We start from the raw sequence: 15,472 nt of genomic DNA, 5'->3' as shown, positions 1-15,472 counted from the left end.
CAGTGTCTGCACCATAGAGATAGAGGACTCATCTTTATATCTGTCCTAATTTAACATCTGTGACAGCATGGGCAGCGCCATTGAGGTTACAACTCATAGGAATCCCCACCCAGGTGACTACTTTGATTACTTTAAGAGGGGCAGAAGCATGATGGAAGCCCCCAATGGCTCTGCCCATTCTAAAACGGCCTTTCGGCCACTAGAGGCCTCTATCATTCTCTATGGTCTGCAACAATGAATTGCACACTTTGTCTTGAACAATGTGACGTACAGTTCAGACCAGACACATTAATACTGTAATCATGTTCGACAAAAACAAAAACTGTTCAAATGCACTGTTATTTGCATCATTTATTCCACATACAGGTGTCTTAGAAAATAAAATAACCTGAGGGACCAACAGTCGCTCAACATATTTTAGCCAATCAGATAACAGACACAATGATGAGATGACAAAACACATTGAGACAAAATGAAAAATCTAAATGAGCCACAACTGTAAAAATTCTAACAATGACAAAGTACAACAAGAGAACAGACATGAGACACTTTATTCAACCTTGTCCCACGGGGAATTAGGTGATAGGATGGGACTAGAAGGCAAAAAGGGATGGAAGAGAGAAAAGCATACAAAATGTAGTCCACTAATACAAGTGAAAAGTGAACGTGCTGGGTCAAGGAAGATGACATGGGGAAAGATGTAATAAGACAAATAAGGAGTAAGAGACATTCATTAAATAGCGGAACAATTAATACAGTCGTTTTATTCTCCAATGTCTACCATTTTAAATTAGGTTTCAGTATTACAGAATAGGTCATCATAAAGAGAAAACATTGACAAAAGGAAAATACAGAACACCTGATTTTAGCACAATGACTCAGAGTTAAAGTCCTACGCCCAAGCTCCGCAAGTTGTTCAAGGCTAATGCTTTTTTTTAATCACCATTTTAATCATTAATAAAGGAACAGCTTTTTTTCTCAGCCTTCCCAGTGCATACCAATTTTAAGAGTCAAATTACAAGACCTGGTTAAAGTTAACTCTGACCTTTCACACTGTATTAGTGGGTGAAGGTAAGTTGTCAAATGAGTGAATAGTTTTGCTTGACAGTAAAAATGACCCTGGGTCAGTGAGAGAGCGGAAACGTATTTGTGCTGGACATGGATGGAATGGAACATGTCTCACTGGTCAAATGCTAGATGCTGAGAGGGAACGGCTAGGAAGAGCTGCAGTCAAACGAGTCAAGTTGTGTGAACTACATTTTATGTTCTGGTCTGGTTCTGGTACCATCTGGAGTAATACATTATCAATCTATTTTTTTTATCTTTGCTGACCATCTCTTTAGTGCAATAGACAAATACAAGTAGCTAAAACAATTTATATGATTTTTTTTTTAAAGCCCTAAGCCCTTTAAGGTGTATGAAATTAATCATTTTAATCTTTGTCAATACATTTCATTCAATCCTGCCACAATCATTTTGGATTCAGGCAATGGAAATGTTTGATTTTATACATTTAGTTTTATCATGGCCCATTTTTGGCAAACAAAATAAATCACATAAATGTACACATTATCCACATCATCAATAACCCTAAATTGTGGTAAAGAACAGAACATTGTGGCAAAAGTAATGATCCACTGGTTTCCTTTATTTCAATTGGGGTTTTTATAACGTCAGATAATTGAATCAGCACAAGTACGGGCACCCAGGAGTGACGGGGCACCCATGGGTAGCTGTGGCGTGACCACAACCCCACCAGCGCCGTGAACCCGTTGGGAACAGCATACACAGCACCAGAGTCACTCCAGACGGCACCAGACCCTCAAAGCCTGAGGACCAGAACCACAGGCTGCTGAACCTGCCATCTCCTCAGCCTGGGTCAGGCTCTGACACTGGGTGGCATCTAGGAACAGGAGGAGCCCCCCTGCTCACTTACTGCTTCACTAACTGACACACACAGCAATGGAGGGAAACCGGAGTGGAGGTTCAGAGAAAGAAAGAGGGGATAATGGTGGGTTGGGTAAGATAAAAGAATCCCAGGGGAATGTACTGTGTTTATCAGTGATTCTCCCTCAAAGCGAAGACTTGTTTGCACACCTCAGTGTGTTCAAAACTGTGCATTTATAAAAGGTGTGTCCTGTATGATGTGCGTTGGAATTTTATGGAATGAGGCATGTATTATGATTATGATGTTATGTGAAAGTAAGTGTTACTGTTTGTTTGTGTGTGTGTGTGTGTGGAGGGGGCGGTGCTCATGGCTGTTTCCTGTGAGAGAATGGCAGGTCAGAGGTGAGAGGTCAGCGTCTAACAGTCACAGTGGGGTTGAGGTGAGGTCAGATTCGGGGCAACTGCTTCTCAATGAATTCCTTCACTGCTGCCATCTCCTGCAAGATCAAAATAAAGAAGCGTATAAGAAACCGAACATCATGAATACCTCCACGCTGATACTCATAGAAAACCATTAGCACACGCAGAACAACATTGATACTCATAGAAAACCATTAGCACACGCAGAACAACATTGATACTCATAGAAAACCATTAGCACACGCAGAACAACATTGATACTCATAGAAAACCATTAGCACACGCAGAACAACATTGATACTCATAGAAAACCATTAGCACACGCAGAACAACATTGATACTCATAGAAAACCATTAGCACACGCAGAACAACATTGCTACTCATGCATGTTGCAACCAAAATCCCCTTCTACCTGAGGACAGGAGCTGTGCATGAGTCCCGGGTAGGTCCGGAAGGTGATTTTCTGAGGGTTGACGATGATCTTGAGCTTCTCGGCCGTCATGGCCCCAAACTGCACTGGGATCATGGGGTCCATCTCCCCATGACACTGCAGTATGGGCATGTCCCTATTCCCGCTGGTGCTCGCCGCCTCATGGGCACAACAGACCATTACATTCAATTATTAAAAGCAAAAAGTGATGACCAAGACCAGGTTCTTACGTCAAATAACCTACTCAGTTCATTCATATATATATACAGCAAAATCATCAAGAGCAATGGAGAGAAGAACGTTCTCCAGTTCGGAATCCAGCCCAGTAATACAAGAAACAGCTCTGTGGAATGTTCAGGGGACTGAGTACCGGAAATTGTAGAGAAACAAGTAAGCTGTGCAAATGTACCTGTGGGAAACTCTTGTGAAGCGGCAGCCAGCAACTGAGGGCAACCACACCCGCCAATTGCTGCTGACAGGTGAGGGCGGTATACAAGGACAGAGCCCCACCCTGGGAGACAGTGGAAAATAGAGGGAAAGAAAAAGGTAGAATGTGTTTAGACCTATGGAGATGCTGTTCATGGTTCACATAGTTTACACAGTTTCAACAGCAATGTTGAAAAATCACTGACAATCAGGAACTGGAAAAATAGGTATTTTTTGCCCAACACCTTCAGAGCGATTGACATTGAGTAACCTCACCTGAGAGAACCCTCCAAGCATCACACGATTGGCGGGTATTCCATTCTTTACCTCATGGTCGATTATGGCTTTGACTGTGGAGAAGTAGAGTGAAAACAGAAGCTGAACATATACCCGGTGTGTAGTTACGATGGACACTGTTTTAGCTAACATGGTTATGTTAATAGATCTTGGTATGATATCTATGTGCATCTACAGTGCTACACAGTGCATTCGAAAAGTATTCAGACCCTTTCTCCACATTGTTACGAAACAGCCTAATTCTAAAATTGATTAAATTAACTCTCAATCTACACACAATACCACATAATGACAAAGCGAAAACAGTTTATTTTTTATGTTTGCAAATTTATAAAAATGTAAAAAAATAAATTCCTTATTTACATAAGTATTCAGACCCTATGAGACTTGAAATTAAGCTCAGGTGCATTCTGTTTCCATTGATCATCCTTGAGATGTTTCTACATCAAGCAGATTGGAGTCTGCTTGTGGTAAATTAAATTGATTGGACATGGTTTGGAAAGGCACACACCTTTCTATATAAAGGTCCCACAGTTGACAGTGCATGTCAGTGCAAAAACCAGGCCATGAGGGCGAAGGAAATGTCCGTAGAGCTCCGAGACCGGATTGTGTCGAGGCGCAGATCTAGGGAAGGGTACCAAAAAATGGCTGCAGCACTGAAGGTCCCCAAGAACACAGTGGCCTCCATCATTCTTAAATGGAAAAAGTTTGGAACCACCAAGAATCTTCCTAGAGCTGGCCGCCTGGCCAAACTGAGCAATCAAGGGAGAAGAGCCTTGGTCAGGGAGGTGACCAAGCACCCGATGGTCACTGACAGAGCTCTAGAAGGACAACCATCTCTGCAGCACTCCACCAATCAGGCCTTTATGGTAGAGTGGCCAGACGGAAGCAACTTCTCAGTAAAAGGCACATGACAGCCCACTTGGAGTTTGCCAAAAGGCACCTAAAGGATTCTCAGACCATGAGAAACAAGATTCTCTGCTCTGATGAAACCAAGATTGAACTATTTGGCCGGGAATGCCAAGCGTCACATCTGAAGGAAACCAGGCACTGCTCATCACCTGGCCAATACCATCCCTACGGTGAAGCATGGTGGTGGCAGCATCATGCTGTGGGGATGTTTTTCAGCGGCAGGGAGACCTGTCAGTATCGAGGCACAGATAAACAGAGTAAAGTAAAGGGAGATCCTTGATGAAAACCTGTTCCAGAGCACTCAGGACCTCAGACTGGGGTGAAGATTCACCTTCAAAACAGGATAACGACCCTAAGCACACAGCCAAGACAATGCAGGAGTGGCTTAAGTCTCTGAATGTGCTTGATTGGCCCAGTCAGGGCCCAGGCTTGAACCCGATTCAACATCTCTGGAAAGACTTGAAAATAGCTGTGTAGCGACACTCCCCATCCAACCTAACAGAGCTTGAGAGGATCTGCTGAGAAGAATGGGAGAAACTCCCCAAATACTGGTGCGCCGAGCTTGTAGCGTCATACCCAAGACAACTTTAAGCTTATTTTTTTATTATTTTTATTATACATTGTCAAATATTTCTATATATCTGTTTTGTCAGTATGGGGTATTGTATGTAGAATGAAGAGGGGGGGAAATTAGTTAATCCATTTTAAAATAAAGGCTGTAACAAAACGTGGAAAAATTCAAGGGGTCTGAACACAGTCTTTATAACATGCATAATAGTTGTGTTAAACTGAATGACTTACTGTTCTCCGCTGCCCTCTTGATGCCAGCCTCGTCCTCTGGAGAATCTGGGCTGAGACCCATCAGGTCAAACCTACAGAAACACACAGATCCATGTTCAGACGATGTAATACTCATCTCATACAGTGAGCTCCAAAAGTATTGGAACAGTGACATTTGTTGTCGTTTTGGCTTTGTACTCCAGCACTTCGGATTTGAAATGAGTTAAAGTTAGGCGCATAAATATCATACTCATCATTATTCACAACTTATTCAGGACCATCCGTAATCATGGTAGCATCCACATTAATGTAGAAGTGTTAAAACCTTATTTTAATCCTATTTACAATAAAAGTTACTCGAAAATGACAATACATAATTTAACATTAATTTCTATTGGGCACAAAATAATCTGAAACCACCAAAACAAACAGCAAATGCATCCAACAAATTTGTAGAGTCACAATCTTGATGTAATCATTGCTTGCTAGGAATATGGGACCAAATACAAAACTTGACTACTTTAATACACAAGTGAATTTGTCCCAATACCTTGGGTCCCCTAAAACGGGGGGACTATGTACAAAAAGTGCTGTAATTTCTAAACGTTTCACCCGATATGGATGAAAATACCCTCAAATTAAGGTGCACTGTCAGCTTTAATCTCATAGTCATTGTATCATTTCAAATCTAAAGTGCTAGAGTACAGAGCCAAAACAACAACAAAATGGGTCAATGTCCCAATACTTTTGGAGCTCACTGTACATCTTATGTGCCCCTGGTATCCTGGTAGTGTGCGTGTCTTTGAAGGAATTCCATGTTCACAAAATCTCTTACCAAAAGGAAATCTCTTTTCCACTGAAGTGTAGTTTACAATCAAGCTATTGGCCAATGGCAAATGTTTTAGATCAGTGCAAACATGACTCACCATGAAGGCATGGTCATCTTCATATTAAGAGTGACAGGGATTCTGGGCCTGTGGAGAAACAAATGAATCAATGGACACGTGCTATACTAGGTTAAAGGACTAAATGGTTGTATAGAAAGATAAGAGACTACCAAAGACAAGATTCGACTCTGACTGCAACACTCCAGAAACTGAGGCACTCAAGAAGAGAAATAAACATGTCAGAAAATATGAAAGATAATAAAGACTTACGCGTGGGGGCAGATATACTTTACATGTGGCAGTCGGATAGTCGTCATGGTGTCTGCCCAGCCATGCCTGAGAAGAGGAAGAGCAATTCAGAGAGAGAAAGTGGTACTCTATACAGATTAGGCTGTTAGATTTATACAGAGAATAAAAGGCGCAGCGTACTAGGTTGGGTTTGCTCTGAGCAGAACTCGGCTAGGCGATGCAAACGTCTGTGCCTCGCATACTCCCTTAAAAGACCTTCGCTTGAAAAGCAATTTTATTTTATTTTATTTTACTGTTTGTCCCCCTTGAGACGCTGTAGCAACATAGGCAGTATACATCAATGACCATAGAAGTGTTGATATACACTTCCTCAAAATAGTCTGAATTAATCGAAAATAAATCAGGAAATCTGTCATTCATTTTGACGCTTTTGCCAGGCAGGTCTTAGTCACGCCATTTTGCATCTAAGATGTTCGTTGCAGTATTTCTCTAGTGAGAACATTTGCATGAAAACTAAAAGTTCTTTGTTAAATGACAAACACTTCATTGAAGAATCCTGTCCATGGTTCCCAATCCTACTAGGAGTAGAACTGTTGTCAAATCCCCGACGAAGGAGCGTCGACATCTGCTACTGAACTTCGATTTGCCTCAACGACAAAAAGTGTGTGTGAAATGCTGGGAAGCCTGAGACAGGCTTAAGACAGGAAACTCACCCTGAGTCACCCAAACCATGAAGGAAGATCACCTGTGGTAGAGATGGGGAGATTGACAGTTTTACATTGGGTAATGGTGCATTAGGAACATTAAAGAGCATGCCAGTTTACTGGCTACTGCACTGTATTTGCATTTGAACACCAGGCTCACGTGAATTATGCCAAACAGCAAAAACAAAAGGGCAAATTCCTGCTGTTGCCAAGACGACTCAGCTTATATTACTGCTTGTCAACTCTAAAGAATAGCATTTATCAGAGGCATCATAAGAGAACATCTGAATTTGGTGAGCCATATAGATTTTTTTGTACACTACGTAAAAATCTAATACGCACCTTCACAAATTAATTCAGTTGGTTTTGACCTAACAAGTGCTTGCAGACCCACAACTTTGGTGTAATTGGTTTGTTATCCCTTTAAGCGACAATATATTAACATAGCACAGTTCAACGTTTTTTTATTTACATTTGGTGGAGTTGTCAACTAATGTGAATTCAATGTGAAATCAACAAAAATGTCAGGACATCAAATCAAAGTGTATTTGTCACGTGCGCCGAATACAACAGGTATTCACCTTACAGTGAAATGCTTACTTACAGACTCTAACCAATAGTGCGTGTGTGTGGGTGTGTGTAGGTAAGTAAAAAAAATAAAACAACAGTAAAAAGACATTTGAAAATAACAGTAGCAGGGCTATATACAGACAACGGTTAGTCAGGCTTATTGAGGTAGTATGTACATGTAGATATGGCTAAAGTGACTATGCATATATGATGAACAGAGAGTAGCAGTAGCGTAAAAAGAGGGGTTGGTGGGTGGTGGGACACAATGCAGATAGCCCGGTTAGCCAATGTGCAGGAGCACTGGTTGGTCGGGCTAATTGAGGTAGTATGTACATGAATGTATATTTAAAGTGACTATGCATATATGATAAACAGAGAGTAGCAGCATCGTAAAAGGGGGGTGGGGGGTGGCACACAATGCAAATAGTCCAGGTAACCATTTGGTTACCTGTTCAGGAGTCTTATGGCTTGGGGGTAAAAACTGTTGGGAAGCCTCTCTACTACCGCTGCCATGCGGTAGTAGAGAGAACAGTCTATGACTGGGGTGGCTGGGGTCTTTGACAATATTTAGGGCCTTCCTCTGACACCGCCTGGTGTAGAGGTCCTGGATGGCAGGCAACTTTGCCCCAGTGATGTACTGGGCCGTACGCACTACCCTCTGAAGTGCCTTGCGGTCGGAGGCCGAGCAATTGCCGTACCAGGCAGTGATGCAACCGGTCAGGATGCTCTCGATGTTGCAGCTGTAGAACCTTTTGAGGATCTCAGGACCCATGCCAAATCCTTTTAGTTTCCTGAGGGGGAATAGGCTTTGTCGTGCCCTCTTCACGACTGTCTTGGTGTGTTTGGACCATTCTAGTTTGTTGTTGATGTGGACACCAAGGAACTTGAAGCTCTCAACCTGCTCCACTACAGCCCCGTCGATGAGAATGGGGGCGTGCTCGGTGCTCCTAAGTCTTGGTTACGTTGAGGGATAGGTTGTTATTCTGGCACCACCCGGCCAGGTCTCTAACCTCCTCCCTATAGGCTGTCTCATCGTTGGCGGTGATCAGACCTACCACTGTTGAGTCGTCTGCAAACTTTGTGTTGGAGTCGTGCCTGGCCATGCAGTCGTGGGTGAACAGGGAGTACAGGAGGGGAATGAGCACGCACCCCTGGGGAGCTCCAGTGTTGAGGATCAGCGTGGCAGATGTGTTGCTACCTACCCTCACCACCTGGGGGCGGCCCGTCAGGAAGTCCAGGATACAGTTGCAAAGGGAGGTGTTTAGTCCCAGGTTCCTTAGCTTAGTGATGAGCTTTGAGGGTACTATACTGTTGTACGCTGAGCTGTAGTCAATGAATAGCATTCTCTCATAGGTGTTCCTTTTGTCCAGGTGGGAAAGGGCAGTGTGGAGTGCAATAGAGATTGTATCATCTGTGGATCTGTTTGGGCGGTATGCAAATTGGAGTGGGTCTAGGGTTTCTGGGATAATGGTGTTGATGTGAGCCATTACCAGCCTTTCATTGGACATAGGTAAAAGGTTGAGTGAAAAAAATTAACTACTACATTTTTGCAAATCCAATCAGTCTTCCACGTTGATTCAACGTCAACGCACAGATAATTTTTTTGACATTGAAACAACTTTGATTCAACCAGTTTTTGCCCAGTGGGTTCACAGTCGGCCGGGCCCATAACAGTACCGCGATACTGGTTAGTATCGTGGCAAGTAAATAAAACACAAAGCGGATCTAACTTCTTAAGGAAAATGCCCTAATGTTTCAAACAAACATCATTACGATGTCATTCAGAGTCACATTTATTTTCCAATTCAAAGCAGACAATATTTTATATACAGCAGATTTTTATAGGACTATTGTGATACTGGTATCCTTCCGGCCCTAGTACACAGAATCTCTGAACAACAAACTAGCTTCAGCATGGCAAGCTTAGCAATAAGCGGCCAAATTTGCTGATGGATGCCCTAAGTTACACTATGGTGTTGGTGTGCTCTCTCACCGCAGCGGTCTCCTTCTCTGTCCCAGACACCGTCACAGCCTCGGCGAGCAGCGGCACAGACATGTTGTTGCCACACATACACTGTAAGGAGTGCTAGAGAGAGGAGGGGGAAGGGCATATCAATGATGTGGCTGGTTATCAATGCTGCTATTCATCATAGGGACAGACATGATGACTAAAGACCTGAACATGCTGCAGTTTATGGCTGCTATGAACCAATGAGAGGCTGAGTACTGAGAGTAATCTCCTCAGTCAGGAAGTACTGAAACTCATTAACTAAATGCACTCCTAACTGCAAATCTGTTATTAACCAAAATGCAAATAAGCTAGTATCAGCGCCACTGCCTATACACTGAAAACGGATATCGGCTAGCTAGAGAATATTGTTTTCAAAGTCAACATTTAATACCCTCATAGCGTCAGGTTGAGCGCGACATATGAAAAAAGATTGAGGCAAGCAAAAGAGAAAACACAATGATAAGAGAAATGAAAAGGAAAAGTGAGGTTAATGTATAAACCTTCAGTGAGATTAAACACTGAGTTAGTTACAATTCCACCCACCTAATGACCTGTAGTTAGTGAAAGCAAAGGGAGACAGAGAAAGAGCCAAATCAGGGGAATGAGAATGACAGGCTCAATAGGGAGAAAGACCAGGACCGTGCGTCACGCATCACAATAACTTTCTGCACTGCAATGACACGCATGCTCATTATGCCTTTGCCTCATTTCCTTGTCACTGTCAGCTATTGTACACTTTAATAGGCTTAGTGCCTACCTTTAAAAAAGGTTGTACCTTCAAGAGGTGATGAATAGCTAATATTTGTTTAGTTAATTTTGGCCCACTCCAAAACAACCAAGCTATATGATTCCCCCATGCAGGTAGGCCTACAGCACTCTGTCCTTGCAACCCGGGATCCTTTAGACATCCCTACCCCCATTGAAGTTAACATTTGAATTGGTTATGGTAAGGGTTAGGCTTGGGCTATGTAAAGGGACGTCCCAAGTATCCCGGATAGCACATACCCTCGCTGGTGAATTGGATACTAGCATCAATGACAAAGTGGAGGCTTTGTTCCTGCATGCCTGTATAATCTTTGACTTTGTGCCGTCACTTAACGTTAGCCTGCCTGTAATTGTATTTGCAAGGCAAACATCCTCAGTCCCTTTAAAGATAAAGGAGAAATCGCTGCTTGTCCTGCATTGATTGTCCATGATCCCCTGTCAGCAGTTGTTAAATAGCTAAGCATGGATGGAAGGAAATGCACCGATTTCACGGTCAGCTCCCTCAGCAAGCCTTCTATGGATGATACAAACAATGCCGTCCATGCACCGCTACAACATCACGAGTTCGCATCTGACTTGCATTAAACTGAGAAACCAAACTTTGACTGGTTCAGTGGTTGGCGTAAAAATTGTGCCGCCTTGGCCCTTTATTTACTTGCATTTACAGCAGATAACGGCTCCATTTTCTCAGTAGTCAAGCGCAATTGTTACTCGGAATAAAAACCCTGTAATGTTTATCCGGTGCGTAAATTCTAGCCACCAGGCAAGCATCGAGTCATATGCGGCAGTCAGTATAGACAGCTAGCACCAGCAACACTGGGTTGTATTAATTCCGCTGCAAAATGTTTCTTAAAAACGTAACGAATCGGGGAGGGGCATACCTGGAATTTTCCAATAGAAAATATCGTTTAAATTGCAAAACTACACTGTTTGGATTAATGATTTACACCCCTGATTTTATTAGTAAACCAAGTTACGCATGCTAGCTAACGCATTAGCTGGTGTGGCTACTTGCAACACGTCAATTATCTTTTTATATATTAGCTACTTTAGGTAAATTATTTGACAGACATATGTGGCAATACATTGACAACTAAAGATCGAGGGTACGGATATGTTGTTAATTAGCTACTGTAGCTAGCTAAAGGAAGGGGGTGGGTATGAAGAAACAATGGGGGCTTAGAGATGCATCTTAGCTCGCTGCGAGCTAACACAGCCGTTGCGTTGTGCAACCCGGCGGGGAAATTCAGGAGAGGTTAAGTGCAAAGCCGCTAGCTAGATTGTTTCAAAACGTTGATAAGCTAGTCATCTACATCCAAGCAGTCAGCTTAATCCTGTTTAGCTGGCTACACATCCTCAAATGCTCAATGACCAGCAGGCTAACCACACAGCAGCAATCTGTAGTACACTGCCCTCCGGTCTCTTTCGGGTTTGGTTCGATTGACATGTGGGCTAAATTCGACCAGGTATTTGAATACATCACTTCCCCATGCCCTTCAACCAAAGCGGTAACCAAAAGGCCCATATGGGTTCGGTTCGGATGGGGTAAAGGAGTATTGTAAAACCGCGGCCCGCTAATACAAATTCATACACTCACCACTTGCTGTCCCAGAATCTCAACGGAACTTCCGCTACTGGTGTAGAAGGGCAGGGATTATTTTTAGTGACGTCATGATGTCCACACCCTTTCTCCTGCTTGCACTGCACACCACGCCATCAATTGATCCATTGATAGTGCAATTTTCACTAAACAAATATATTATACCAAATCCAAAGAGCATCTTTTCAATACAAATAACAATACTGTAGCCTTTTATCACTCCAAAATCTACATTTCAATACGATTCTATACTCACAATAAAATGTTTAAAAAAATACTAGTATTCTCTTATGTATAACATATCTTTATTCTTCAAATAATTACATCACACACACAACAGCAGAGGGCATTTTCTATTCCTTAGACTAGGCATACAGCATTTTCCTTAAATTCCCAACTCGTTGCACAAAGCAATCACATTCAGCAACTGGCAGCAATGACACCTCATTAATAATGCAATGAAATCACGAGTTAAATAGCTTTCGTGTTTGGTGAGTGTCAAAGGAAGCAGTGTGCAAGTCACTTGGGTATATGGGTAAAAAAAACAAAAACATTTTACCTTTATTTAACTAGGTAAGTCAGTTAAGAACAAATTCTTATTTTCAATGACGGCCTGCCTTGTTCAGGGGCAGAACAGATTCGTACTTTGTCAGCTCGGGGATTTGAACTTGCAACCTTTCGGGTTTCTAGTCCAACGCTCTAACCACTAGGCTACGCTGCTGCCCTAAATCTAATCTATTCAAATGAAAACCTTATGCTGATCTACTTTGATTGTGTCAAAAAGTTCACATTATTACTAAGCCATTCAGAGCTTGGATGAGAAAGAATGTGAGTGATCACCCACTGCAGGTGACATTGGAGTCATTCCAGTTTTGCTGAGACAAGTTGTCATATTACAACAAACCAGTAGGTGGCACAGTCTCCAGATATATTTTAGATAAAAGCACTGAAGCTTTTGACGCTTTATCACAGCGTTACCAGTGAGTGGCGTTAAATGTATTCATTACCCAAATGAAAATTGACTCACTTCTTTCAGCCTCCACTCTTTGTGGTACAATAAGTGCAACGACTGAGCAAATCCAGATTAGACACTGATATTCAGTGTTACTCATACCTGACCTCCAATAACAAAGTTCACCCACCAGGCCTAAGTATCCATCACCACTTCCTTTTGACCCATATCTGTCAATGCAACTTTCCCACCCCTCCTTTCTCTCAGGAGATGAAATTTGTTTGTGGGATGATGCTGTCGACTTTATGGTCTGCAGGGTTAGCGGACGCCTCGTAGTTGCAGATAGTCACTTCATGTCTGTGAGCCTGGGAGGAAGAAAGCAAAACAGATGAGACAGAGGTGAGGGGTTTTGCCATTTAACAAATGGACAACATGGAACAGTCAAAGTAAAGCCTGATACACAAGCGAAACAAAATTCTGCAAATCAATAGAACGATAAACAAAACAAAAATTCAGCGCCTGAGAATTTACTGGAGGTGGGTCTAATTTGTTCTCACCTGGGAGTACTCCCCTCTCAGCCCAATGTAGTAGACCCGTGTGGACTCTGTCCCAAAGTTCCGTGATATGTGAATGGTCAAGTGATTAACGTTGGAGAAACGGGCAATCCTGGAAAGAATGATCATTTAGGGTTAATTTGTTTAGTGGGTTTTAGGTTGGGTGTGTACCTAGTCACAGTAAACTGATTTTTTTTTTTTTTTTTTACACATGCTTTGTTATCTTGTCTCGGAAATAGTCCATGGGTGAGCAGTCACCAAACCCCATTTTTTCTGGGAAAACAATAGTATTTTTAGTGTATGTGCACGCTTCTATTGCTCTTACTTAGTTGGGTATTCCAGCTGAGCCAGTGGATCTCTATTGAGACGGAAGGCTTGTTCAGGTTCTCTGCCTGTGTCATCAAAGGACATTTGGGGTATGTTCTTGTACCTACACGGACAATGCAACAATACAAAGTGACAAACAGTTAGTTATCAAAACCACACATGCTGACAATAAATAAATGTAGTTCCATGCCAATGTAGCGGAAGCTAGCTAATTGTCACTAGCTGTCTTGTCTCACTGTGTGAAGAGTGAGTCAAATGTCACTGACAGAGCAATACGTTAGTTACTTGCTCTTTCAGTTTTCCCAGAGCCGGGGGTGTATTCACTATGAACCAAACGAAAGCAAACAAAAGCAGACAGAACAAAACGACCTGAATTGGTACAATGGAAACTCGTTGCAAAACATTTTCTGTTGTGACCCGTTTTGCAATAAATGAATACTCCCCTGGTTGAGTCGTGAGTAATAAGCATCATATCAAATCTCAGAGCGAGTTTATACATGCTACACTGGCTCAATGCAATCTCACAGTCAGGACCCGAGGTGTTTCTGAAAGACAGAAACAGTACTCACAGTCTCATTTCAGCAGGATGCGATTCATCATCTTCACCGGCGATGATTATCCCTTTCAGCTTGACACTTCCAGTGAACCTGAGAAAAATATGATTTGTGACAGAATGCATAAAACACAATATGATGAAACAAGTTTGAAGTTAATATTACAGGATAAGAAAGGATGAAAAGAGGGTTGAGGGGCGGGGTTCTTACGGGATGTTGAACAGGAGCTCTTCATCAGCATCACTCTCAACAAACTACAGAGGTTAGAGCCCGTTTCCAGAGAATTAATGAGAGAAAAAGTTTATCACATAACAGTTATGAGAAAGTTAACAGTGGGCCTTCATCACATTAGAACGGTTATGAGAAGTTGGCTTTCACTAATGGAAGAGGTCCCGATCAGCTCTAAAGAAATTTTCACTGACACCAAAATGTTCCACCACTTGTGTAAGTTGCATATTTCGTTCAATGTACAAAGCAAGTCAACATGGGTTTTTAATATTACAAGTAAATGTGTATCATTGACTTCTGGAAGGGCGCATTATATCATCCAGTCTGGCCTTGACTGACAACTGCAGTATCGCTGCATACCAATTTCCCTTGCCAATTACGCGACACATTTTTGCAACGTTTGTTTTACCGACGAGCCAAAATGGCAGCTGTCACAGCTGAGTTTCATAATTTCAGATGATAATTCATGGCTTCTACACCCTCAAAAATGGTTACATTGAGATGTACTATACACGCAAGGCGTCGACAACATTACCTTCTCCCTGTCAGTCCGTTGATCCCATGGTTTAAACACGAGTTTCCCATCGCCTTCTCTTGTTTCGTTGAGACACTGCAGTTTCTCGATGTCAATGCGCTGATACAGTGCATACTCCAGGCCCCGTTCCGCTGGCTCGTGCTCGTCTTCACAGCAGCCGTGGCTGTGCCCACCATGGCCGTGACCAGACATCACAGATACTAAATATCGCACTTTAGAGAAATGTACGTCCTAGCTGGTGATGATACGGGCTGTCTAACTAGCTAAGTTGTTTGTTTCAGACGGACCTGGCTGGTTTCACTTTTCCACAACATTCTGGAGAGGAAACCTTTCAAAATCACATGTACGTTAATAGCCAATCAAGATGGACGTACAGATGCAGA

The 15,472-nt window shown here is 42.5% G+C and overlaps 2 protein-coding genes across 2 annotated transcripts; both read right to left on the bottom strand.

The window, feature by feature from the left end:
* Positions 1–333: 333 nt before the first annotated feature.
* LOC139554554 (acyl-protein thioesterase 2-like) lies at positions 334–12,046 on the bottom strand. The gene is made up of 10 exons (XM_071367441.1): positions 11,937–12,046; positions 9,557–9,649; positions 7,003–7,034; positions 6,311–6,376; positions 6,080–6,127; positions 5,175–5,245; positions 3,441–3,514; positions 3,148–3,249; positions 2,721–2,897; positions 334–2,384 (listed from the first exon to the last, which is right to left on the bottom strand). Exons 2-10 carry the CDS (start codon positions 9,632–9,634, stop codon positions 2,334–2,336), a joined length of 699 nt encoding a protein of 232 aa, XP_071223542.1. The 5' UTR covers positions 9,635–9,649; positions 11,937–12,046; the 3' UTR covers positions 334–2,333.
* Positions 12,047–12,222: 176 nt separating this feature from the next.
* On the bottom strand, positions 12,223–15,455 carry LOC139554553 (PITH domain-containing protein 1). The gene is made up of 6 exons (XM_071367440.1): positions 15,090–15,455; positions 14,537–14,580; positions 14,342–14,419; positions 13,771–13,875; positions 13,449–13,557; positions 12,223–13,256 (listed from the first exon to the last, which is right to left on the bottom strand). The coding sequence occupies exons 1-6, from the start codon at positions 15,279–15,281 to the stop codon at positions 13,155–13,157; spliced, it is 630 nt and encodes a 209-aa protein (XP_071223541.1). The 5' UTR covers positions 15,282–15,455; the 3' UTR covers positions 12,223–13,154.
* Between the last annotated feature and the right edge of the window lie 17 nt (positions 15,456–15,472).

The sequence above is a fragment of the Salvelinus alpinus genome, chromosome 26 (genome assembly GCF_045679555.1).
Source record: "Salvelinus alpinus chromosome 26, SLU_Salpinus.1, whole genome shotgun sequence".
In the NCBI taxonomy this organism is placed as follows: domain Eukaryota; kingdom Metazoa; phylum Chordata; class Actinopteri; order Salmoniformes; family Salmonidae; genus Salvelinus; species Salvelinus alpinus.
This window is presented reverse-complemented; position numbering and strand designations above follow the sequence as displayed.

Bases quoted from the DNA above. Each gene is read 5' to 3' on its own strand.
- LOC139554554 (XM_071367441.1), bottom strand. From the start codon at position 9,634: ATGTGTGGCAACAACATGTCTGTGCCGCTGCTCGCCGAGGCTGTGACG. The intron at 7,035-9,556 runs GTGAGAGAGCAC...TCTCTACCACAG, and splicing joins CAGAGAAGGAGACCGCTGCG to GTGATCTTCCTTCATGGTTT. The intron at 6,377-7,002 runs GTGAGTTTCCTG...TCCTCTTCTCAG, and splicing joins CATGGTTTGGGTGACTCAGG to GCATGGCTGGGCAGACACCA.
- LOC139554553 (XM_071367440.1), bottom strand. From the start codon at position 15,281: ATGTCTGGTCACGGCCATGGTGGGCACAGCCACGGCTGCTGTGAAGAC. The intron at 13,558-13,770 runs GTAAGAGCAATA...CATTCTTTCCAG, and splicing joins CAGCTGGAATACCCAACTAA to GATTGCCCGTTTCTCCAACG. The intron at 13,257-13,448 runs GTGAGAACAAAT...TCTTCCTCCCAG, and splicing joins TGAGAGGGGAGTACTCCCAG to GCTCACAGACATGAAGTGAC.